Source organism: Dermochelys coriacea, chromosome 5 (assembly GCF_009764565.3).
Source record: "Dermochelys coriacea isolate rDerCor1 chromosome 5, rDerCor1.pri.v4, whole genome shotgun sequence".
NCBI lineage: Eukaryota > Metazoa > Chordata > Testudines > Dermochelyidae > Dermochelys > Dermochelys coriacea.
The window spans coordinates 47,777,047-47,801,720 of NC_050072.1; the positions used below are offsets into that span (position 1 = coordinate 47,777,047).

Sequence of the window (24,674 nt, forward strand, 5' to 3'; positions counted from 1 at the left end):
GCACCAAGCACTGTTCCGAAAGCAGCCACAGCAAAGGCTTCCACCCAGCCTTGTATTAAATATCTTTGATCAGGAGAAACTGTTGATGGGCAACAGAGAAAGGGAGAGAAAAGCAAAGGGAACGTGTAAGGTGGGGGCAAAGAGAGAAGGGGAGGAGGACAGGAAGTAACATGAAAGAAACCCAGAGAACTCATTAAGAGGGCATCAGATGGAAGGACAGCATGGGATCTACTGTGAAGATTCAGGAGAGGCTAGAAAAAGTCACTGGAAATAAATAGGAAAATAGGACAAAATAATGGAATAATAAGTAGCAGATGGAAGGTGACAAGGGACAAAAAAGAAACAAAAGGAAAACATACATTTCTAAACTTTAGATTTCCTGAACTAGGTCTTCCCGTATGGAAGCCTTCAACAATATTTTATTTAAGCAAATTAAGGGGAAGATAATCTCACTGTTTTAGTCAACTTTGTCCATGGGTCATGTCATTTAAATTGTTGTGTCATGTCATTTAAATACTTACCTTAGGTAGCCCAATGGATTCCATTGCCCTTAGCCACTGCACAGTATTATCCGTGTGTCGAAAATGAAGGCCCGATCTCTAATATGGAAGGAGGGGAGGGGGAAGACAAGAGATTATTATTTTGAATGATTTTCTTTTGCTATTTACCTGCCTTTGCTTAACAATTTTCCTGTGAATAACATTCTAAGTTTTTCATATGTGACCCTAAAGCCAGAGTGTTTCAGCTGCATGCCAAATCATAAGGCAATTAGGTGCCATTTAACTCATCCTCTTAGGTGGACTTTGTAATCCCAATGCCTGTGCCCAAAAATCCCGTTTCCAAGCAAGTTTGTTCAAAGAGTCTCATTGTTAAAAGGTGAAGAAGCATTCTAGATGCCTTCTTGGTTATTAGGCTCCTGTTCTGGTTGGGCAAGGCAAGCCTGAATACAAATATGAGAGACAGGGCTGTTATATTAAAAAAAAAAAAAAAAAAAAAAAAGATGTTTAGTCATTAAAGTCTCCTGGAGATCCAGGGAGTTCAGGTGATTTGTAATTAGAGGTGTGTGCAATATAGAAAAAAAGAGCACATGAAAATCATTTTCGCCAAGAATTTGAGAGGTGGGCCCACTTAACTGAAATATCACACTAAATTTTTCCACTAAAAGAGGCCCTTTTCCACTGAAAATTCACTCATTTCCATTTTTTTTTTGCAAGTCCATTCTGAGCACAAGTAGTCTCTAAAATCTTAAGTTGGAAATTTGAAGTATCCATGATTTTAATGCAAAACATTTAATTAAGTTTTGTAGAAAAGGAATATTTGAAGAAGGCAGAATTTCCTGAAATTGCAAACAGTTTTCAAGACTATTGGAAGAACCATTTCAGCATTTAGCCAGCTTGCCAGGTGTGGATTCAGAAATCCCTCCCTTTTCCCTCCCATGGGACAAGACTATGGTATGGATAAATTGGACAAAGCTCTGCTTTCTTTTGAGTTTGAGCTAGGTCTTTTGGTGCTCTTGGTTCTATATTTTTTCTAAACCATCTCCAGAAAAGGAGGCCAGGGGAAAGAGGCAGAGGTACCTTGAAAAGAGAGACCAGAAAAGCCTGTTTTTCCATCCTTTACTTATGTATGCAGGAAAATATATAATAGATTAATTATTAGTTGCTACTGATGTAAGTTTAAGATGCCATATATGCATTTGAATGTTAAGTACTTGAGAGCTGTGAACATGTTTAGGTTTGTTCTGTAAAGAGCCATTTAATCACAGCTGGTCAAAAAATTCACAGAAAAAATTTAAGTTTTTTAATTTCACGATTAAAGCAGATCATTTAAAAAGAAATTTCCCATAAAAAGCCAGAATTTTTTTTAAAATGATTTTTTTCAGTACAAGTTCTCATTTTGAAAAAAAGCAAAGTTGATAGTCCTAGAATCCAATCTTCTGAGGCATAATTTCCCAATGAAAGCTACATATGTTCATGGTGAATGTGCAAAACTCAGATATCCTCTTCTTATAGCTTACTTAAAAAGCAACAGAAAAAAAGCCTCCCTAAGCACCATTCATCCTTCCATCCAATTTCAACAGGCAATATCTGAGAACCTATTCCACATGCAAGTGCCTACCTGGCATTTCCAGGCAACTCCTTGATTGCAACTCTAGAAGTCTCACCACTGTAAGAAACCAACTATATCAAAATTAGGTCACCGAAATTGTGAGTTTGAAAAAAGTACATAAAATCTTGAAAATAGCTGTAAAAACACATTTGACTAGGTCTCCAAACCTAGGACCTCCAAATCAGGGTCACGACATGGTGGAGCCGCAGCACCACTCAGGCTTGGCCTATCTACCCCTCTGTAGATCACATCAACCGGAATCTACTTCCTATGTGAAGCTGGAGGTGTACTGCTCCAAGCTTCAGTCTGAAGCTAACTCCCCACTAGCACATTCCTTTGAATGAACGGTCTTATGAGTCATAATGGCATGAAATAAAAGCTTTTCAGATCCAGTCTAGGTCAACTGTGACTAAAGAATACCATTTGATTGCCATCCAATGACCTATGCAAGTTGAGTCTGGTTGTTTCAGTTTCCTAGTGGGCACGTGGCCACATCACAAAAATTTTGGCACCAACTGGCTCTGGTTTTGTAGTCTCAGCAGTGGCATGGTTGCAAGCATATGGAATTAAACTACTTTCTCCTTCATGGGAGAAGCCCCTTTAGGTCAGAGTCGACTCAGTGCTGAAGCAGTATGGAGAATTTTGGTTTTTTGCTGTTCTTGGACTTCCCAAAAACCTTGCACTTCTCTACTCACATGGCAAGAGGATTCACACTCAGGGCCTGTCAATTCATGTAAAAAATTCACACTAAATTCATATAAAAGTTATGCTGAAAACAGGCACAAACATGCCAGTTTGTGAATTATACTAGTAAACAGTTATCCTAATTTCAGCCACACAACTGCTGAAAATGAGGGGTTTTTTGTTTTTGTAAGAGCTTGAACTGGCAGTTTTTCAACATTTTTGGCTTTGAATACATCACTTCAGTTACCACACAACAGTATCTTTGTACAGAAAAGATATGACACGATGATATTTGTATCATAGACTTTCTGTACTAATCATCAAAATTTAAGATGAGGCATTTCTAAAGGTAAATCTACATTTAAGTTATATACTATTGCCTGTCGTAGTGGTATCTGGAGTTCCTTCTATCTTAAGATCAATAGCAATGACAAAGTTTCTAGTGGACTTCATATTTGGTAGTATTACTTAGTTTCATCTCCATAAAAACTAACGACAAGACATGTCTACACTTCTACAGACCTTTCGAAAGATTGCAGTTTTTCATAAATTAAAAAAACATAGTATTTTGTTATGTCTTCCAAAATACATATACGATTTGCAATGCAATATGATAAATTGTTCAAGATTCCAATTCAGTAACAGGACGTGCATATAACTTGGGGCACATCTACACAAAGCACGTACATCGCGGCATGCTGTGGTGTAAATCTACAGCATTCCTGCGGGCTGCACACTGACTGTGTGGAGCCTGCTGCTATGCACTAAAAGTTCCCAAGGTCATTTCAGTACATACTAGGGAACTTTTATTGCGCAGCAACAGGTTCCACACAGTCAGCATGCAGTACACTAGAAAGCTATAAATTTACACCACAGCTAGTCACGCCATATGTGTTCATGTAGACAAGCTCGTAAGTCACAAATATTTACAATCTAAAAACATATGGAATATAAAATCAGTTCGATCACCACTACATTTCAAACCTCAAATTCAGGACTCAAGGTTCATTTTCCCTAACAATTGACAAGGCCACCACTTGAAAAACAGAACAAAAAAAAGGGAAGAAAAATATTCCTGTTTTAAGGGCCACTATAGGGAAAGAAGCCTGAACTGCAGATGTGGCAGGTAAGCATGAGAAAAATTTTAATCTTTTAAAAGCATAAACATAATTTTTAAGGTATATACATTTTTTTTAATCACATGAGATCCTGAATAGATTTTGGACCTGCACAGAGAACACCCCAAAACACAGATCTACCTTTAACATTTGCATTCTCCAGCTGTCTCCTTATGCAAACTAAAATAAAGCAGCTCTCAAAGGAGGTCCCCAAATATAAACTAAATGTACATACATGCATTCTCCATCACCAAGTAACTATGCAGCTTGTGAATATAACAGCAGAGCTTGATTTGTTTGACTGATTCTTGTTCCCCCATGATAAAGTGTTTGATATTAAAACTAAAAACATGCAGATCTCATAGGAGGATATTTGCTAATAAATTATACAGCAGTTCATGTAAGAACTTGGTAATTGTTTTTAAAAATAGTCTCAGAGCTTTAGGCCCCTACTTCCTAATGGATTGTAATTTTACAAATGGTAATGCTTGAAGTTTTCCCTGGAGCTGAAAGCACTTTTTTTTGGTCTTAAAAAACCTTAAGTACAGCTATCATGTTTTTTCTGTATAGTGGTTATTCCTGTGTTATTGTATTGCCTCCCTGCTCCTCAGTGCTACAAGTTCATGTCCCAGCTGGTGACCACAGTCAGTCCTTCATTGGACTGTGGGGAGTTATACAGTAATTTGTGTGTGCAACTGGCAGGAGAAAGAAAGGTAGAGTAATTTTCCTAACCAAAAGTACAACACAGATCTTAAAAAGCGAAACAAGAGGAGTAGAATTCCATATGTATTAGGACACAACACAGTCTGCTGATGCAGAAAATCTTAAACATGAAATAAGCACTCATTAGCTTTCTGCAAAGCCCATGCTAAAACATTTAAACAGAGTGGGAAAGATAGAGCACCAAATATTTAACTTTTGGTTTTAATCAACTACCAACGAAACCTTAGTTACCTTATACCGTGTCTGTTCCACATCATAGATTTTCTTCTCAGAGACCATTTTAGGGGCAAAGAACTTTGCTAGTTTGGCAAGGTAAACTCCATTTCTTAATCCTTCTTCCAATTCAGTAGTGGGTGGCAGTTCTTCAGCCAAACAGACTTCCATCCACCTACAAAACACACAGCCAAGAATTAAGTTTCTGTTGGTTGCAATTTTAACATGGTACCGTATATTAGAACTGTGATGCCATTATATGCTCGCAGTCTGAGTAACCACCACAACAACCACCCAACAACTCCACACCCCTTAGGGTGTTAGTAAAAGCACCGATGCATGCACAGAGCCACAGAAGAAGAGCTCCCCATGAGCTCATTGGCATGACAGATCAAAACTATTACAAAACGAGCCACAAGAGCTTTTGTCTCAGGGACACTTTGGTAACGGAGTCAAAGCTCCTGAACTATGCCTTCTGACTCAGAACAAGTAAAGAATGGGAAGAGCATGTGGGGAGGGGAAGGAATTAAACACTACTTTCCCAGTGTCCCAGGTTTAGCAAGTCTTGGGATGTCCAAGCTTACCCACTTTCCACCCACTGATAACTTCTAGCCCCATTACCCATGGCTGCTATTACCCCTAAGTCATAAGAGCCGAGTCTTTATGAAGAATATAAATAATTACCTATTCCTACTCAAAAGCTGGCTTTATAGGTCTATAGAAGTGGCTCCAGACCCGGTTAATCAATGTGTACTTGCACAGCTATCAGGATGGGTCCCTCAACCAAAAGGAAAGAAAAGGTCTGGGCAGCTGGTGGCTTGGGGACTACATCCAGCCCATCAGATCACTTTATTTGGCCTATCACCACACATAGTGGAAGGTGGGCAGGGAGAAGTTTTCTCCCCCCATTGTGTTACTCCTGCATTCTTTGTGCAGACCTGCTGCTGGCCATAAGGCATGCTGCTGCTGCGAGTGTGCTCTATTGCTCTGGTAGGGGGATGGCACTGCATAACTGCCCCAGGAGCAGTTTCCTTAGAAGCAAGCATGCTCAGGCTACTGCTGCTGACTAACCGCCTTGAAAGCTGGCGCTGCTTGTTGTTACCCCATAGATGAGCATGTAGCCATTTTGGGGTGGAGAGAAGAAAAAGGCCTTTGGTCCACCAAAGGGTTTTAGTGGATTTTGTGGCCCACTGTTACTGCTGTCACATGCTCTAAGTTTATGGGAGGTGGTAGGTTCCCAATTTCCATAGTGCACAGGACCCCAAAATTCTTTAATCTGGCTTCAGTGGTGCAGTCTTTAATATTCTACTCAAGTTCTTATGCTGAACCCATAGCAGAGTCCCTTCCACTAGTGCATTAAGCAATGTGTATTGCACCCTACTCGGGTGAGCTTTTTGTCTTGCTTGCTGTTTTTGACCTGATGGTGGTGTCCCCTTTATTTATGTATTAATGAAGGGAAGGTGAAAGTGTGCCTTCCCTTGGAATAGAAAGTGGTGAGGTTTGTGGCATTCTTGAATCCTGCCAGAGTTTTCTCCAGTTTTGAGCCACTCCCCCAAGAAAGCTCTGCTGCGCTCACAAATGACTGTTACCTTTAAATAGACAATTCTGTTGTGCCAGAGGAAGGGAGTTGTCACATGCGGTCCTTGCATTAAAAATCCAGGTTGATCTTTTCGGTATCCTGGGTCCAAGTCATTTAATGACTTGGAGAAGGACTGAGTCTTAGAACTTGATGCGATATTATATAGGGACTCAGCATAAGGAACGGAGGATACATTTGATGTACTCATAGTAACCCATATTTAGGCTTGGCAGAATTCCATTTTTATTGTTCTATAATTTCAACAGATATTAATGTTTATTCTTAAGTATTTTTGATTTTCAGTTTCAGTTTCCAGTTTCACAGAAAATCAAGTGTGGCGGGGGGGAGGGGAGGGAGGGTGTTACCCAATAATTATTCAGTGACTGTAGATATTGAGATTCAAAAAGTTAAAGCTTTAACTGTTAAAAAACAAATTGTCAACATCACATGTCAAAATATACAAAATAATTATCCTTAAATCAAAACTTCAAGGTTCTCAAGCAGCATTTTTCTTTTCCTGACTGTAAATTTTGATTGTCTGTGGAAACACTTTTTGTTTGTGTGCGCGCGCACGGTAAAATCATGGACAGACAGACATTTACTGATGAAAATCAAATTCTTCCAAGCCTACCCATGCTGCTGAGGAAGCATGCTATGTTGTGGACTAGTCACTTCCTGAGTGCTGGCTGACTAAAGTAAAAGTTCAAATTTGACCCTTTGTTAACTCCCATTCATCAGTTGGCCAGCTCTATCTGCTGCTTTTACAATGATTTTAGAAGCCATAAGTCAAGGAACAGCAAAAAGTGATCCATGGAAATAACTGGCCTCAGCAGAATCTGGAGTCATACTAACTCCGAGGCAAATGTAGCTTTTCTTATTGTCTTCTCATGCTTTGGAAAAGACAAATAGTATGACACTTTGCTCTTGCATGTATATTTTTCCATGGTCATTAAAAAGTGATAACTCAAAAAACCTTGGCATGTATCCATACAGTATAAATCTATGCGGTGGAACAGGGGAGACATGCCAGTGAAACCATGCTTTCCACTCCGTTTCTGCGCTGCAGGCAGCAGTGCTTCTTAATGACACTGGTTCCATACAGTTTTGTCTGATACTGTCCAAGATCTATTGTGAGTACTTTCCCAAAGAACTATTTGGATAGTCTTTGCCTCAATGAAACCACTTTCTTCTATCCTGTAATGAATCAAAGTGCAACGGAATACATAGTTCGTCTCATGAGTCTTTCTAACCTAAGACATAATGACGAAGTGTGCTTTTTCCGTTCTGGGGTGAGAAATTGGCTGTTTTTGAATCTTGGATTCCAACCTCATTTTTCCGAGCATATAAACCTCTGGTGGACAGGTTGTCGTTCAGTATGTGTGAACTAGTCTATGAATGCCTTAGGGATCAGAAAGTGACAAATCAATGTCCAAAGCATCCTCTGCTCCTATCTGTAATCATGTTAACATCCCTATGGCAACAGGAATTGCTTAGGTGGAAAAATAGTACTGGAGAAAGTACTGAACGTATTTGTAGTTCATTTTAATGCGACTTAACAGGGAACCTAGTATCACAGGGCTGGCCAGCTTGCTGCAGACCCAACAGTGCTGTATGGAACACTGTTTTGAGAACCTCTGGTCTAATCAGAGTACTGATTTTCAAGACTATGCTAAGTTGTTTTTAGTTTTTCAGTATAAATGTTCTGAGGAGGTACTACACGTCAATGCATCTGATGAAGTGAGCTGTAGCTCACGAAAGCTTATGCTCAAGTAAATTTGTTGGTCTTTAAGGTGCCACAAGTACTCCTTTTCTTTTTGCGAATACAGACTAACATGGCTGCTACTCTGATGCATGTCAACTGTAACTTACAGTATTTTAATTATTCTGGTAGAAATTAGCTAAAAGATTAGTTTGGAAACTTCATGTGGTTTAATTCTTCTAACATTTTAGATTTAATATAAACTAAGTGTAGAGCAATAACTGATTAGGGTTGGCAAAATTTGATTTTTTTTATATACTTTTGATATCAATATTTGTTTTTCAGCTTTTCTATTAACGATCTTTAAGTTTTCACAGGAAATTGAGGGGTGTAAGGCAACTATTTAATAGCAGTAGACATTGAGATTCAGAGTGAAAGCTTCATAACTTAAAAAAAAATTTCAAATATCACATACCAAAATATACAAAGTTAGTATTCTTAAACTCTAGCATCATTTTTTCTTTCCTTTATCTTCTCATAACCTCAGTTGCATAGGGTGTTCACCAGTTTCCACCATTTATTCTGGTCTTCTACTGGTCTGTTCAGACTTCTGAGTGTCATGTTAATGGATTTGGCTTCTTTCTGTATTATTCTACATAATGTTTCTCTAGGTCTTCCTCTTTTTTCCCCCCCTTTCCAAGTGATGTCCGTATTATAAACTTGCCACAGAAGTCACGTTGGGGACGTCCTTAAAGCATGAATTAAATAGATCCATTGTTATCTTTCTATATTTGCTGTAGGTTGGTTTTGCTGTCCTTTTTAAATTTCTAATGTTACAAGAAGTTCTTTCCAGTGGACTGTGAAGAGCTTCCTCAAGCATTTACTTTGGAATGAGTTGATCTTCTCAATTCTTCATCTATTTCCATGACTTTGCTCCACAAAAGAGGACAGACACAATGCTGCCAATACATTTTAAAAGAAAAGTTTTTGTCAATGCCAGTTTTCAAATCTTTTCAGGTTTATGGAAGTTGTTTGCTGCTTTTGATATTTGTTGTTTGACATCTAGCATGACATCACCAGCACTGCACTTATCACTTTCTAGATAGATACATCCGATGAAGCGAACTGTAGCTCACGAAAGCTTATGCTCAAATAAATTTGTTAGCCTTTAAGATGCCACAAATACTCCTTTTCTTTTTGTAGATCAGAAAAAGTTAGTTATTTTACCTGTTTCTTCATCCACTCTAATGGTTACTTTTGGGACATTGATAGCCATATATTTTGTCTTCCCCCTGGTTCATGAATGAACAAACCAACTTGTTCTGCTGTATCTGCCAAAAGCTGTCTCGTCTTCCATTAAACAATAAGTTAGACCAATTGTTCTCAAACTTTTTTTTTTCCCTGTTGATCGTTTGAAAATTGCTGAGGGTCTTGGCGGACCACTTAATGATCTTTCCAAATGTTGTTTGACTGTTAGCTAACTATTGTTAAGTGCTTTGGATAAAAAGTGCTATATTTAAAAAAAAACCTTAATAGTTTTTTTGTTCCACAAATAAAAGCACACAATTCATATTTTAATATCAGTGGTCTTACCTTTCTAATGCGATGGATGAGCCCTCTCCTCCACTGTGGCAAACCCCAAGTTGGGGCTGGGAAGGAGGAGGGTCTCTTCCCAGCAGCAGCTGCCCTGGAGCTGGGGGAAGTCGCCTCTTTCTCTGCATGTCCCAAATTGCCCCCACCCCTTCTTCTCACCCTACTTCCCCCTCTCACCTACCTACTGTTCCCCCAAGGCCACCACCTCACTTACATGTGTGTCTTCTCAGGGACCAGGAACCTAATTAGTGGAGCCATGCAGCTAATTAGGTGTGTGGCCGCCCAGGTGCGCACCTTAAAGGGAACTATCCATGGACCACCGGAATGGAGCTCATGGACTGCAGGTGGTCCACGGACCACAGTTTGAAAACCTCCGAGTTGGACTAAGCAGGCCAGTATCATCAACAAAAACGAGGCCATCCTGTTGCGCTTCATTTGACCATAAAATTCCCTGATTGCCTTCTGCAGTTACTTTCCTCATGACAGTGAAAAACAATAGTGGGGACATAATACATCCTTGCCTTACTCTAGTTGTCACTGCAAACCATTAGCTGATATTGTCACAATCTCTGACTGCATTCAGCATTATCATATACATCCTTGATTACTTTACGGAATATCACCAAAAATAATTAGGAGTGCCATCATTTTCCAGAGACCGCCTGGGTATGCTGTCAAAAGCCTTCACGAAATCTATAAAAATTTATCACGAGTTGCTTTTACTTTGTTTAATAGTATTTCTAACATGGTCTGCCCTTGATCTCAGTGGTCTAAAACTGTTTGTTCCCCTTTAAGTTGGCTGTTTCCCGATGCATACCAGGATGATCTTGCACATGATTCTTAGTTCGCCTATCTGTAAACTTCAATTTTTATCAATGAAGTATTTGTCTGTTTGCATGAGTGTGGTGAAATTAACAGTTAAACATTTACCGATTTAAAAAAAAAATCAAAATCTTTCCAAGCCTACTAATTTAATATCATCTCCTTTAGAGGAAGGACTTTCACGACGTTTACCACTGAACTATTTAGCCACTACTGTTGTGGTTCTTTGGGAACATGACATTTACATGGCTGTCTGTGTGTATTTATCAGGCATAATGTTATAACTTGAATGGAAACAGCAAGAAAATACTTGCTGTTTAGTCAATAATTGCTTCACTGTAATGAGTGGTACCAAATATTTCATTAGCATTAATAAAGAACTGCAGTACTATAGTAGGTAGAGGATAAACAGCTGCATAACTGTTTCATGGTGATAATTCACATCCACCATCTTGATTTTTCCCAAAACTCCTTATTTTTGGACTGTTAGACTGTAATTCAGGAAAGCGTCCCTATTCAGAACAGCACATAATCACTTGCTTACATCCCATTAAAGTCCATGCAATTTAACTATGCGCTTAAGTGCATTCCTAATTGGGGTCTTAATGATTTGTGCACTCCTCTTTCTATTTTAGAAAGAAGTCTGAATGGGACTAATATCCGTTTTAAAATGTCTGACATTTCCCAAGATATGAGGATACACTGAAGTGCACCAAGACACATTATAGCTTGGTACAACATTTAAAGTATCTTAGTCCCCACTGTTCAACAAGGACCAAATATTTTTGGCTCTCATCTATGCCCTATATAGTGAGATGAGATCCCCCGCAGGGCTCTGGGAGCCATCTTGTTGCTTCTGGGGAGTCCCCCTAACAACGATAATGGGGCAGAAAGGAGCACCAGGAAGAGCACGAGAGGAAAGGGGCAGAGGATAAATGGAAAAGATCTTTAGAACAAAGAGTAGCAGGGCAACAGAGGGAACACACACTAAGATAAATATGAACAAACAGAATTATCATTGTAATCTGACAGGCAGTCAAAAAGTGTGCAAGATGTCTCAGATCAATAAAAAGGGCATGGCAACTGCTCAGAAGAACTTACAGCACCCAAAGAAGTGAGCTGTAGCTCACGAAAACTGATGCTCAAATAAATTTGTTAGTCTCTAAGGTGCCACAAGTACTCCTTTTCTTTTAGTGAAAAGGAAGAGACTGGGGGTGGGAGGGAGCAGGAGAAGAGAAAGGTCATGGGATCAGCATGGAAGAGGATACAAATATGACTGAATGTGTCTTGGCATTTCTTATTTTGAAGTATTTGTAAAATGGAAAAAAGTGGCAAAAGAAGAGAACCAGGGGCCAGGCCTCAGCTGGTTTAAAGTGGTCACAGCTCTATCATAGAGCTTCAACAATAGTTTGCAGCTGATGATCTGCGCTAGTTTCAAGGTGGATGCCAAGAGTTATTTTATTTGTTCAACCACATATGCAGAAATACATATACAATATCTAGGACATATTTATAGTCTTATCTCTAGCTAGTACTGCCACAGAAATGTCAGCCTGGCAGTTTATAGTATCTTAACGTTCTCAATCTGTCTGAAAACATGAACTGATATGCATGCAAGAGTTTTTACTCTATCTAGCTACCTGTATCACTGCTCATCGTTAGGATCTTATCTGATATAATTTACATGGGTAACATTTTTCAACAAATACATTCAAATACCCTGTACCTAAATCTGTGAAATGATTGTAATTATGTGCTATAACGGAAGGAAATACCAGATATATAGTTTTTGAGGGGCTCCCCCCCAAACCAAAGACTAATATACCATGGCATTTTCATGTCATCTCAGTAAGTTTTCTGAGGACACAAGCACCCTACACTTTTTACTACTTTAGTATTTTTTACCCATTGCTGTAAACTGAACAGACCTTTGGCTATTTGCTTCCAGAGGTCACCAGTCTCCCTCTTGCAATCCTGGAGACCATTAAGGCTTATTGGATGCTTGCATCTACATCATATCCAAGGCCTTGAAAATCCTTCTTTGAGGCCATGTGCTTATTCAACCAACACCTTTTCCTCTCTTCTTTGTTATGGTCTTTCAAATAAAGTTAGATGCATAAACATCTTTAAAATAATGGTAGTCTTAAAAACAGTATGCATAATCAGTGCACTTGGGGAAGAATATGTTATGGATGAGAACCATCAAAGCTACACTCCCCGTGTACATGGTGGCACATTTGTAGCCTTGTCCGAGTGCAGTGAGCTTCATGGTAGGAAACCCTAATGTTCAGAGTTCAGCCTTGCATTTTTATTCCCCATACGATCATTCTCAAGTGGCTGATTATCCTGCCCTTTATGTAGCTACTGGAGTGCATAGTTGTATGCAAATTTTATGGTCATTAAATGCAAATGTATGCGTTCAGAGACAGTTATTGCATATAGAGACGAGATACACTTTTGACAGTGACAATTTTTGTAGGTAGCTTTGAAGTTTTAAAAGTAATTTTATTCTGGCAGTTGAGAAATCAAGGTGGTCTTGGTAGGGAGCTCTCAAAATGTTTTTCTTTAACACTCAACAGTGAACATAAGCTTTTATTTTTGGAGGCTGACTACTGCATGAGTTACAAATGCAAAAAGGCTAAGTGAGGATAGATTATAATGGAACATTAGACAGCACAAAAAAAAGTTATTTTTCTTCAACACAAAAAGCAGCAGAATACACTTTTGGCTATCATGAAGTGTTCACCAATTTAGGCAGTCAGCAAGACCAGAATTTCTGCAAATGGGGTTCAGAATACATTTTCCTTATTTCTGCTATATAGCATCATAATCCAGTCTAACATTGTGGCCTTAATATCTGAAACTATTGCTAGTATAGGCTCTGTGGCTATGGGGAAAAGCAGTGGACATGATATACCTTGACTTTAGCAAAGCTTTTGATATGGTTTCCCAGGGTATTCTTGCCAGCAAGTTAAAGTAGTATAGATTGGATGAATGGACTAGAAGGTGGATAGAAAGCTGGCTAGATCGTCGGGCTCAATGGGTAGCGATCAACGGCTTTGTCTAGTTGGCATCTAGTCTGGTATCAAGCGGAGTGCCTCAGGGGTCGGTCCAGGAGCTGGTTTTGTTCAACATCTTCATTAATGACACTACTCTGGTGAAGAGGTAGATACGCTGTGGGGTAGGGATAAGGTCCAGAGTGACCCAGACAAATTGGAGGATTGGGCCAAAAGAAACCTGATGAGATTCAAATAAGGACAAGAGCAGAGTCCTTCACTTGTGATGGAAGAATCCCAGGCACTGCTACAGGCTGCAAACCAACTGGCTAAGCGGCAGTTCTGCAGAAAAGGACCTGGGGATTACAGTGGACAAGAAGCTGGATATGATATGACAGTGTGTCCTTCTTGTCAAAAAGGCTAACAGCACATTGGGTTGCATTAGTAGGAGATTGCCAGCAGATTGAGGGAAGTGATTATTCCCCTCTATTTGGCACTGGTGAGGCCACATCTGGAGTACTGCATCCAGTTTTGGGCCCCGCACTACAGAAAAGATGTGGACAAATTGGAGAGAGTCCAGTGGAGGACAACAAAAATAATTAGGGGGCTCGGGCACATGGCTGATGAGGAGAGGCTGATTATTTAGTCTACAGAAGAGAAGAGTGAGGGGGGGATTTGATAGCAGCCTTCAACTACCTGAAGGGGGTTCCAAAGAGGATAGAGCTAGGCTGTTCTCAGTGATGGCAGATGACAGAACAAGGAGCAATGGTCTCAAGTTGCAATGGGGGAGGTCTAGATGGGATATTAGGAAACACTATTTCACTAGGAGGGTGGTGAAACACTGAAATGGGTTAATTAATTAATGGGAATCTCCATCCTTAGAGGTTTTTAAAACCCGGGATGGTCCTGCTTTGAGCAGGGAGTTGGACTAGATGACCTCCTGAGGTCTCTTCCAACCCTAATTTTCTATGAAAGGCAGATCACAGTGTAATACAGGATGTTTGACTATTTGTATTTCTCTGCGATTACAGAAAAAGAAGCCCAACCCGAACAAAGCTTGGCTTGGAGCCCCTATATACTTTCCTTAAAATCAGTACTTAAATTTGTGCCAAGGCTTGCCAGGGCTGGGCCTTGGCACCTCTAGGCTTGGCGGTTCAGAGCCCCAGAACCTCTGGGGTTGCCATGTCAGTTAAAGTAAAAAATTGCTTGAGCCCCAGCATTTTTCATTACAAAGTAAGCACTGCCTAAAATCAACGGTGTGATACACAGCATGGTATAACAAGATCCAATGGACGAAATTTAAAGCTAGATAAATTCAGTCCAGAAATAAGGCATACATTTTCAACAGTGAGAAACTGACCACTGGAACAATTTACCAAGGGTTGTGGTGGATTCACCATCACTGGCAATTTTTAAATTATGAGTGAATGTTTTTCTAGAATATTTGCTCTAGTTCAAAATGAAATAATTCAGGAAAGGTCTCTGGCGTGCGTTATGCAAGAAGTTGGACTAAACACTCACTGTGGTCTCTTATGACCATAGATTCTAAGGTCAGCCTAGTTCCAAATTTGAAATAAGTGACCACAGTAAGGACATCTAGCAAAAAGGAGAAGGGAATTTGAAGGCAAGATTCTCAGCTCCCGTATGTTAAGTAAAGCGGCTGGGGTAGCAGAAGAGGCTCTACAAGCCCCAACACTTGGAGAATTCCTCTGTTGCAAGAACAGAGGAAGATAGCCCTAAAGACCCTTGGCAAGGGCTAGTGTAAGAGATGTACCACATCAGGAGGCACAGCATCTCACCCTGCAAGTGTATGCCTAGTCATCATTAAGGTAACTTATCACATATAGCTCAAGAGAACAAACAAACAAAATGGTACATAAAAAGCCTACTTCTCTGGCAAGATCAGAGTTCAAGGATGTTTTGCCTCCAGACAATCGATGACATTAACATCTAACGCAGAGGAAGAGCTGTCATAGTTACACTACCTGAGGGAATCAGTGATTCCATCAACTGTAACAGGAACCAATCTTAAGAGATTGAACTCTGATCCTGGTAGGTAAATGAGGGGGATTTCAGTTCTAACATTATTTCTAACGCAAGTCTAGATATATTCAACTAATACAGCTTAATATTTATTTAAATGAAATCATTTTGGTTCATCTTTAAAATCTGCTGAGGTGTGGCATTGAAATTATTCCTTCTTGAATATCTAAACCAGGTGTGGAAAAGATGAATAACTACGTTTATTAACCTTGTACGTTGGACTGATACAAGCAAGCGTATCAGATTTTTTTTTTTTTAAGAAACGCAATCATATATTTCCCGTACAATGTATATTTTAGTAAGCAGAAAACTATCCTTAAAATACAAAGTTCTTATGTTCTGCATACTACATTACTTGTCAGCTCAGAGACAGAAGAACTTGCCTTTTTAGATATACTAATCCTAATCCTCAAGAGAAAAAAAGATTCCAAAAATGTAACTGATACAAAGCCACCGACAGCCAGCCAGGACTGAGTGCTGAGCTTCTATCTACAGTACAATGTTTTTTATTCTTGGCAACATAGATCAGAAGATATCAAAAAGTTAGTGAATTCCTGGCATAGTAACAGTGATTACCTCTATGCCAGACCTCATCAGTGCCACACAGCAAAAGATTCTGGTTTCTAGGTTTTACTGTGTAATATAGAAGTAACATGAGAGGTCATTTTTACATTTGGAAAAGGCATGTACTTTTTTTTTTTTTTTTTTTTTTAAAAGTCATAACCGACAAGAGGAGAGTTGGAGGAGTAACTAGAAGCACTCAAATTTCACCATAAACTTACCGGATTATGAAAATACTGTTCTTAATTTGTGCTTTGGTAAATAAAGGCACTGCTGACAAAAGCATTTGAATGGTTACATCTAACGGGCAGCACTGTGCACCAAGACAAGTGCAGGATGCAAGCTCAAAGCAATAAAGATGTTTGTGGCAAATATTAATATTGCTACGATAGTAACTAAACTGCCTTGTACTTTAAAAACAAAATGTATTTTGAGTTTATTCTTTAATGTGTGTAACCAAGACCATAAATACGTTCATGTGTTTGAGTAGGCAGCTTCAATGAAGCATGAAGAGCACCAAGATCAGTAGCCAAATAAATACGGAGTTGTTACTTAGAAAAATTACTAAAATAACCTCAAAAGATTAATTACCACCGCCATTCCCTTTTAATATGTTCATAGCTGACCACCACCTCTTTCGTCCGTTTTTTGATGAGGCCAGCGCACAAATCTGTGATGAAGTGAAATGTGTCTGACCTGGAGATAAACTTAGCAATCTCACTCTAAATCAAGGATGAAAAGAGATTCCCTCACTATTTTATTTGGAGTTCACAGTCTATTTAAAAATCCTCTTAGTAGAAAACAACAAACAGTAGTAGAGGTTAGCATGCAAAGCTATTTTGTTTTTTTTCCCCTTTTTAAATGCGTATGGATTTCCAGAGACATGTGTCAACTATACAAAGACTGGAGTCCAAACTGTGAATACCCAATCAGTTGCATATCTGGCAACTGAAATGTTGTTCTATTAATAAGGAGAAGAGGAAGGACGTGACTAATACAGGCTATGCAGATGACACCTCACCTCTTCATTATTATACCTGTCCTCCCACTGTTCCAGAAACATAACCAAAAGTACCTAACCATTCAGAATTTAATTCCTATAGCATCCCCACACTGGCTAGTGCATGTGTATTTTAAATAATCTGAAGACAAGGCTTTAGGACAAGAACACTACAACTGTGTTGCATTTTCAGCATTGCTAAATCTATCAGAAGTCCTTAACTCAGTTCAACACAGGACACAGAATAGGGCCTTATACAAGGCACAGCTGATATTTCATGCATAGGCAGTGATCAGAGAATGCTGTGACTTATTACACTCCCAAAAATCTTGTTTTAATACAGGGCAAGTTTAGAACTTTAATCTCTACCATACCTATCCGAGTCTTCAGCAAGAGTAAAATTACACAGTATTATAATTTTTCTTAGGAAGTCCCCTATCTTGTACTAGTAAGAATGCTTTGCATTTCAACCTTGATATAATAGTTTAAAACTATATTTAAAGGAATCTATTAGTAGTGCATATATACACATTGTGCAAAGCACGGACAGTGAAAGCACCGACTATTATGGGCTGTATTCTCCATTACCTGGCATCTTGTTTAGCCAATCACACCTATGCAATATTAGCGTAACAGTATGGTTCTCTTGAGGTAGCATTTTTTTATGCACTGTGTTCACCTTACACAGGTGTAAGTGACTACATAAGATGCAAGACAGTGGAGAAGTAGGTCCTGTGTGCAGTATATTAAAAATAATTTATACACACTTTTTTCATGCCAGGCTTTTGAATCAAGTTGAATCTTGAGGATACTGTTACAAAATCCAAGTTCACAAGGTGACAGCACAGAAACTATTTGTTATTTTAATCTGTTTTATCCCACTGTGCTTCTATGTGGGTTAATTAGTGATTAGAGCTCAAAATGTAAACTGCCACTCAAAATACTGTTCTAAAGTTTAGGATGGCCCATCAAGCCTGTGTTTGCTGTCTCAATCAGCAAGTCATCTGATAAAGCTTTGTTTACTCAGCACTTCTAATAGCTAAAAGGTACAGAGCCTGCTAGCATCTGCACTCACCATTCCAGTTTACGGCAATATGCACTGGCACATTTCACTGCACTCAGACAGCATTCTCCAATCCCTACAATTAAACAAGCACTTTCATGAAACTCTTGAAAAAGGTTTCATTTTGCTACCTTTTCAGATATGCAGTGACATTAAAATTTAGTGTTTCATATTACGCCCATCAAATTCAGCAACAGTTCTCAAAGATAAGATATTGAACAGGGTCCAACACTAACAAACCATGAGTCTGCATCATCATGAGGGAGGCCCCTCTTACTTTCCTGTTCTTGGCTTGACTCCAAGCTGCCAAGGGCTGGGAAGAAATGCTGGCAAGGTAGCAAAGACCATGGAGAGGAAACAAAGGAAGGAGGGAGGGAGACTGGAATAGAGTTCACAGTGCAGTAGTTAAAAAAAAAAAAAAAAAAAAACTACAATGAGTAGCTCCAGAGGAAGCCTTATCTAGTTCTTCCTAGCTGCAAGTATGGCAGTCAGCAGGACAGCTGATCAGACATGATGGAGTTAGTATCAATGAAATTATGTTAAATTAAATGTTAAGATGCCACAGCAATATTTTGGAAGAAGAGTTAGGCAACTTATTTTCAAGATCTTAAAAATCTGGGGTGGTTTCTTCGGGGGAACTTGGGAGATTGTTATAATTTTTTGTTAATTACTGTAGTGAGTAGGAGCCCTCGTTAAGAACCAGAACCCCACTATGCTAGGTACTTATAGAAACAATGAAGATGGTTCCTCTGTCAAAGAGCTGACAGAGTATAAGACAGTAGATGGATACAGACAGGGGAGTACAACTAAAACAGTGAGACAGCATTGGTCAGCATGATAGGTAATGGTATCAGCACACCACCGGCCTAACTGGTGTCAAGTACTTTGTAGGCATCATGGGAGAGTTTCAAGAAGGGATGTGAGGAGGATGGTTTGGTGCGAGGGAGAGAAACGGGACCTGCTGAAGATCAGCATGGAAGAAAGCACGAAAGTGCCTGTTGGATAGAGCCTAGAGCATGGGCTAGTCACAGGTGGGAGTCGACATTTTGATAGCAAATAAGATTATACATAAAATGAGATTAAGCCAAAGAAGGGCCTTGAGAGAGACAAACAGTTTTTGTTTAATACAATAAAGAAGGGAGAACCTGTGGAGGAATGCAAAGAGAAGGGTGACACGGTCAAAGCAACGGGCTAGGAAAATGATCTCTGCAGCAGGACTCTGAATGGATACAGGATTAAACTGTCAAGTTAAACAAGATTTTAACTGTCAAGGTCAAAGAAGAGTATTTGCAGTAACATAGATGTGTTATCATGAAAGCTTGGATGAGAGTTTTAGGTACGGGGATGGATAGGAAAGCCCATATCTTATTTCTTATGCAGAAAGAATCTGCAAGATTTATAAGTAGCCTTGACATAGAGAGGCCCAAGGCCAAAAGAAGATCGCAAGTTATGGCTCGAATGACAAAAGGATGGTGGTGATATCACAGTACCCAAGAACGGAGGTAGCAGGGAAGGCTTGGAAACAAGAAGGGTACCAAGGACAGAGCCAAGTTGATCATATCCCAGGCAGCTAGAAAGGTAGGGTGCATGTAACAGAGTTAACAAGGCTCAGTGGTTGCAATGCATGTTTTATCATGCCTCTTCATTCAGGGTCTAGGTTTGTTTTTAACTAGTATTTACGAACAACCTAGATTGAAGCCAAAGAGTGGCAGCAGAAGCTCAAGCCTTTCCTTCATTGTGTTGGCACTGGATGGCGAGCGATCTCCAGAAGACCTTATTTGCAAAATGTCTGACAGCACCAAAATTTGATCTAATGGCTTTCTAATTAACCAGCAGCATCCACATAAACCTCAAATTTTCACATGAAGATGCTATGCAAGTTAGCTTAAACTGAAGGAAAAAAACGCCACCTTAAATTTGGATTGGAGGGAAGCTTTGTCTTAGTCTATACTTAAGTTTTGTTGGTATAGTTATAAGAGTTCAACGAGCAAAAAAACTATACCAACAAAAGCACTTTAATGCTGGTATAAATGCATATGTACCAGTGCTTTCACCAGTATAGAAAAGGTTGCATTTGGCTATATGGGTAAAAAGTTTCCTGCACAGACTTGGCCTAAGAGACAGATCCAGTGCGGGCAAAGAATCCAGTACCACAGTACTGTGGTCTGTGTCTCATGCCCCTTTTATAGGTGTTATTGAAGTTTGAATTTTTTCTAAAACTGATTTGTGTAACTACAAACTCTGCTTGTATAATGTGGTTCACACCCCCAGGAAAAAAAAAAAAAAAGTTATTTCACACTAATCCACACTAGGTAAATTTGCCAGGCCACAACCCTATTGTCATTCCAAGCCCTTCTTTAAAAAAAAAAAAAAAAAAAAAAAAAAAAAAAAAAGATACAGCTTCTTCAGTGTCAACTAAGTAGCAGAAAAAAAAATAGTTTTATTTTTAACAAGCCATTAACATGTCCATATGCCATAAATGGAAAATTATCTTATAACCAATCTTTATGCCTCTCTCACTCAAGTTCCCCTATTATTAACACTCGCATCACAACTAATATTAGATGGTATGTTTGTGTCTTTTTGTTCTGCAGAGTATCCAATTGCACTGGACACTCTATAGGTAATAAAGAATGACTAACAGAATCTGCTGAAAATAAGGTTTTAGAGAAGGCTGTTAGGAGGTCCCAAATATCATTTATTTTGAATAAACCCACTGGAGAAACCAAATCTGCCAATCAGGAAACCTGCTATTCAGAAGACCCAGAACAGCTTTTTGCACTTGGAGTGTACTAGTGTTAGCAGAGAACTTCAGTCTACACAGAAGAAGCAGAGCTGTTTGAGCTGAAACCTTATAACCAGACATAGGGGACCAAAGTGTTCATTGACAAGTTTTTTGTTTTAATTTCAAAATATTTATTTAAAAGATCTATGTATGCAGGTATAAAGTAGAGAGCTACATGTTTAATATATTACTAGTTGTCCATATTTCTCAGGTAGCTGAAGGTGTTTGGCCTCCAGCCTAGAATCATAGAATCATAGCCTGTCTCAGTATACCCATAAGCATCTACAACTACACTACTACTGTTGAGCAATATTGTTTACGTTACAGTAAGACTCAGACTAAGACTTTAAGGTCACAGGGAACCATCATGATCATCTTCTAGTCTGACCTCCTGTACTTCGCAGGCCACAGAACCTCATCCTCCCATTCATGTAATAGATCCCTAACCTCTGGCTGAGTTACTGAAGTCCTCAAAATCATGATTTAAGGATTTCAGGTTACAGAGAATCCACCGTTTACATGAATTTAAACCTGCAAGAGACTTGTGCCCCATGCTGCAGAGGAACATGGAGTGGGGGGAGGGGAAAGAGGGTCTCTGCCAATCTGTCCCGTGGCAAAAATTCCTTCCCAACCCCAAATATGGCAAATCAATCAATCAGTTAGATCCTGAGCATGTCAACAAGACCCACCAGCCAGACACCTGGGAAAATTCTCTACAGTAACTCAGAACCCTCCCCATCTAGTGTCCCGTCACCAGCCACTGGAGATATTTGTTGCTAGCCCTCACAGACTGGCTACGTACCATTGTAGGCAGTCACATCACACCCTCCCCTCCATAAACTTACAAGTTTAAATTTTCCTTCAGATGGCATCACCTTCTGGGGAAATTCAGCAACAAAGGATCAGAATTGATACTTTTTTTTTGTTTTAATATATTTGGTGGCCCCTAGTTCTTGATTTATGAGGAGCAAACACTTACTTATTTACTTTCTCCACACCGGTCATGATTTTATAGACCTCTATCATATCCCCCCTTAGTCGTCTCTTTTCCCAAGCACTTAACCTTTAAATGGTGAGGTCTTTGGGGGCAGGGGTTGTTTCTTATTATACATCTCTATGGGATCTAGCAGAATGAGGCTGCAATCTACGACTATAATACTAATAAAATACAACTTTAAAAACACCACAAAAACTGTAATCCACTATCCTGTATTATTCATGAGTCAGAGTATATATTTGTCTCTCTTTTTAAAGAGACCCTCACCAATATAATTGCAGCCTGAGGAAACTGACTGACTGTTAGCCAATCAGGAGAGCTTTAGGGCTTTGTCAGAGAGAGGTTCAGAACACCTTCCGGCTGTTTCAACCATGAGAGCTAGTAACAAAGAACATCTACACTGCAATGCAAGACCAGAGTCAGTAGCACTCAAGTTAGTAGATCCTGGATTTGTAAACCTATGGCTTGAGCATCTTCACTCACTTGTAACACCAGGTTAGGAAATGTTGGACCCTGGGTCTAACATGGGGCTCCTGTATCTAAACTGCATTATGAAGTCCAGCAGCTCACACCCTAGACTTCCTAGAGCCCTCCGAAAACATGGATGCTCTGGCCTTTTGTTCATGGAAGAAAACTGACTGTCCCAAGAACAAAGTCAGCCTGCATGTGGGATACTTTTGCTGGACTCCCAGAGCATGAGTCCAGGGGACTGTGTCTACACTGCAAACCAACAGGGCTTGAACCCTGGGCCCTGGCTTGATTCAGGCTCAGACCCTCCACCCCTGTGAGCCTGGGTGTGAGTCCTGGGTTAGCAAGATGTGTGTGTAGACAGAAGGTGGGGATGGAGGGTTAGGTTCAAGCCTGAGTTTGAACCCTTGGCTTACACTGCAGTATAGACCTACCTAAAAGGGCAGGGAGTCTCTGCTAGAACCAGCGTTGCTAGCTTTAGTACAAAAGAGCTGCCAGACGCTAAATCAATACAATCAATTTCAAAGAGCATGAAACATTATATGCAAAGTGACGACAGAGGTAGCATGGGGGTGCCCACACCTCCATTGGTGCTGAGGAGAAGTAACAGGCTGCAAGAACCATCCGTTATTGCCAAAAGGAAGAGGAGTCTAACTACCATCACTTCTGTCAACGAAAGGGGGGAGCAGGAAGAGCCAAACACAGCAGCAGATGAATAAGGGGAACCCAGGGGGTGAAGTGTCAGAAGTATATGAATTATATTGGGCAATGTGACGCTTTACCACTACCGTCAGGAGTTTGAAGAGGGCTTCAGCGAGGAGAGGAGCAAGTTGGACCATTGTGCTGAACTTGAGGAGAAGGGAGGGAGGGATCCTTGCACCCCTGTTATTCAAGCACAGTCTCTTTACTGGTTTCAGAGTAGCAGCCGTGTTAGTCTGTATTCGCAAAAAGAAAAGGAGTACTTGTGGCACCTTAGAGACTAACAAATTTATTTGAGCATAAGCTTTCGTGAGCTACAGCTCACTTCATCGGATGCATTTGGTGGAAAAAACAGAGGAGAGATTTATATACACACACACAGAGAACATGAAACAATGGGTTTATCATATACACTGTAAGGAGAGTGATCACTTAAGATAAGCCATCACCAACAGCAGGGGGGGGGAAGGAGGAAAACCTTTCATGTGACAAGCAGGTAGGCTAATTCCAGCAGTTAACAAGAATATCTGAGGAACAGTGAGGGTGGGGTGGGGGGGAGAAATGTCATGGGGAAATAGTTTTACTTTGTGTAATGACTCATCCATTCCCAGTCTCTATTCAAGCCTAAGTTAATTGTATCCAGTTTGCAAATTAATTCCAATTCAGCAGTCTCTCGTTGGAGTCTGGTTTTGAAGCTTTTTTGTTGAAGTATAGCCACTCTTAGGTCTGTGATCGAGTGACCAGAGAGATTGAAGTGTTCTCCAACTGGTTTTTGAATGTTATAATTCTTGACGTCTGATTTGTGTCCATTCATTCTTTTACGTAGAGACTGTCCAGTTTGGCCAATGTACATGGCAGAGGGGCATTGCTGGCACATGATGGCATATATCACATTGGTAGATGCGCAGGTGAACGAGCCTCTGATAGTGTGGCTGATGTGATTAGGCCCTATGATGGTATCCCCTGAATAGATATGTGGACAGAGTTGGCAACGGGCTTTGTTGCAAGGATAGGTTCCAGGGTTAGTGGTTCTGTTGTGTGGTGTGTGGTTGCTGGTGAGTATTTGCTTCAGATTGGGGGGCTGTCTGTAAGCAAGGACTGGTCTGTCTCCCAAGATCTGAGAGAGCGATGGCTCGTCCTTCAGGATAGGTTGTAGATCCTTGATGATGCGTTGGAGGGGTTTTAGTTGGGGGCTGAAGGTGATGGCTAGTGGCGTTCTGTTGTTTTCTTTGTTGGGCCTGTCCTGTAGTAGGTGACTTCTGGGTACTCTTCTGGCTCTGTCAATCTGTTTCTTCACTTCAGCAGGTGGGTACTGTAGTTGTAGGAATGCATGATAGAGATCTTGTAGGTGTTTGTCTCTGTCTGAGGGGTTGGAGCAAATGCGGTTATATCGTAGCGCTTGGCTGTAGACAATGGATCGAGTGGTATGATCTGGATGAAAGCTAGAGGCATGTAGGTAGGAATAGCGGTCAGTAGGTTTCCGATATAGGGTGGTGTTTATGTGACCATCGCTTATTAGCAC

The 24,674-nt window shown here is 40.0% G+C and overlaps 1 protein-coding gene across 3 annotated transcripts in view; it reads right to left on the reverse strand.

The window, feature by feature from the left end:
* Positions 1-24,674, reverse strand: part of IQGAP2 (IQ motif containing GTPase activating protein 2) — a 233,134-nt gene that overhangs the window by 107,773 nt on the left and 100,687 nt on the right. For all 3 annotated transcript variants that reach the window (XM_038401257.2, XM_038401260.2, XM_043515279.1), the window contains exons 3-4: positions 4,866-5,022; positions 522-599 (exon numbers count right to left, since the gene is read on the reverse strand). In XM_038401257.2, coding sequence (XP_038257185.1) covers positions 522-599; positions 4,866-5,022 — 235 coding nt within the window. The remainder of the gene's footprint in view (positions 1-521; positions 600-4,865; positions 5,023-24,674) is intronic.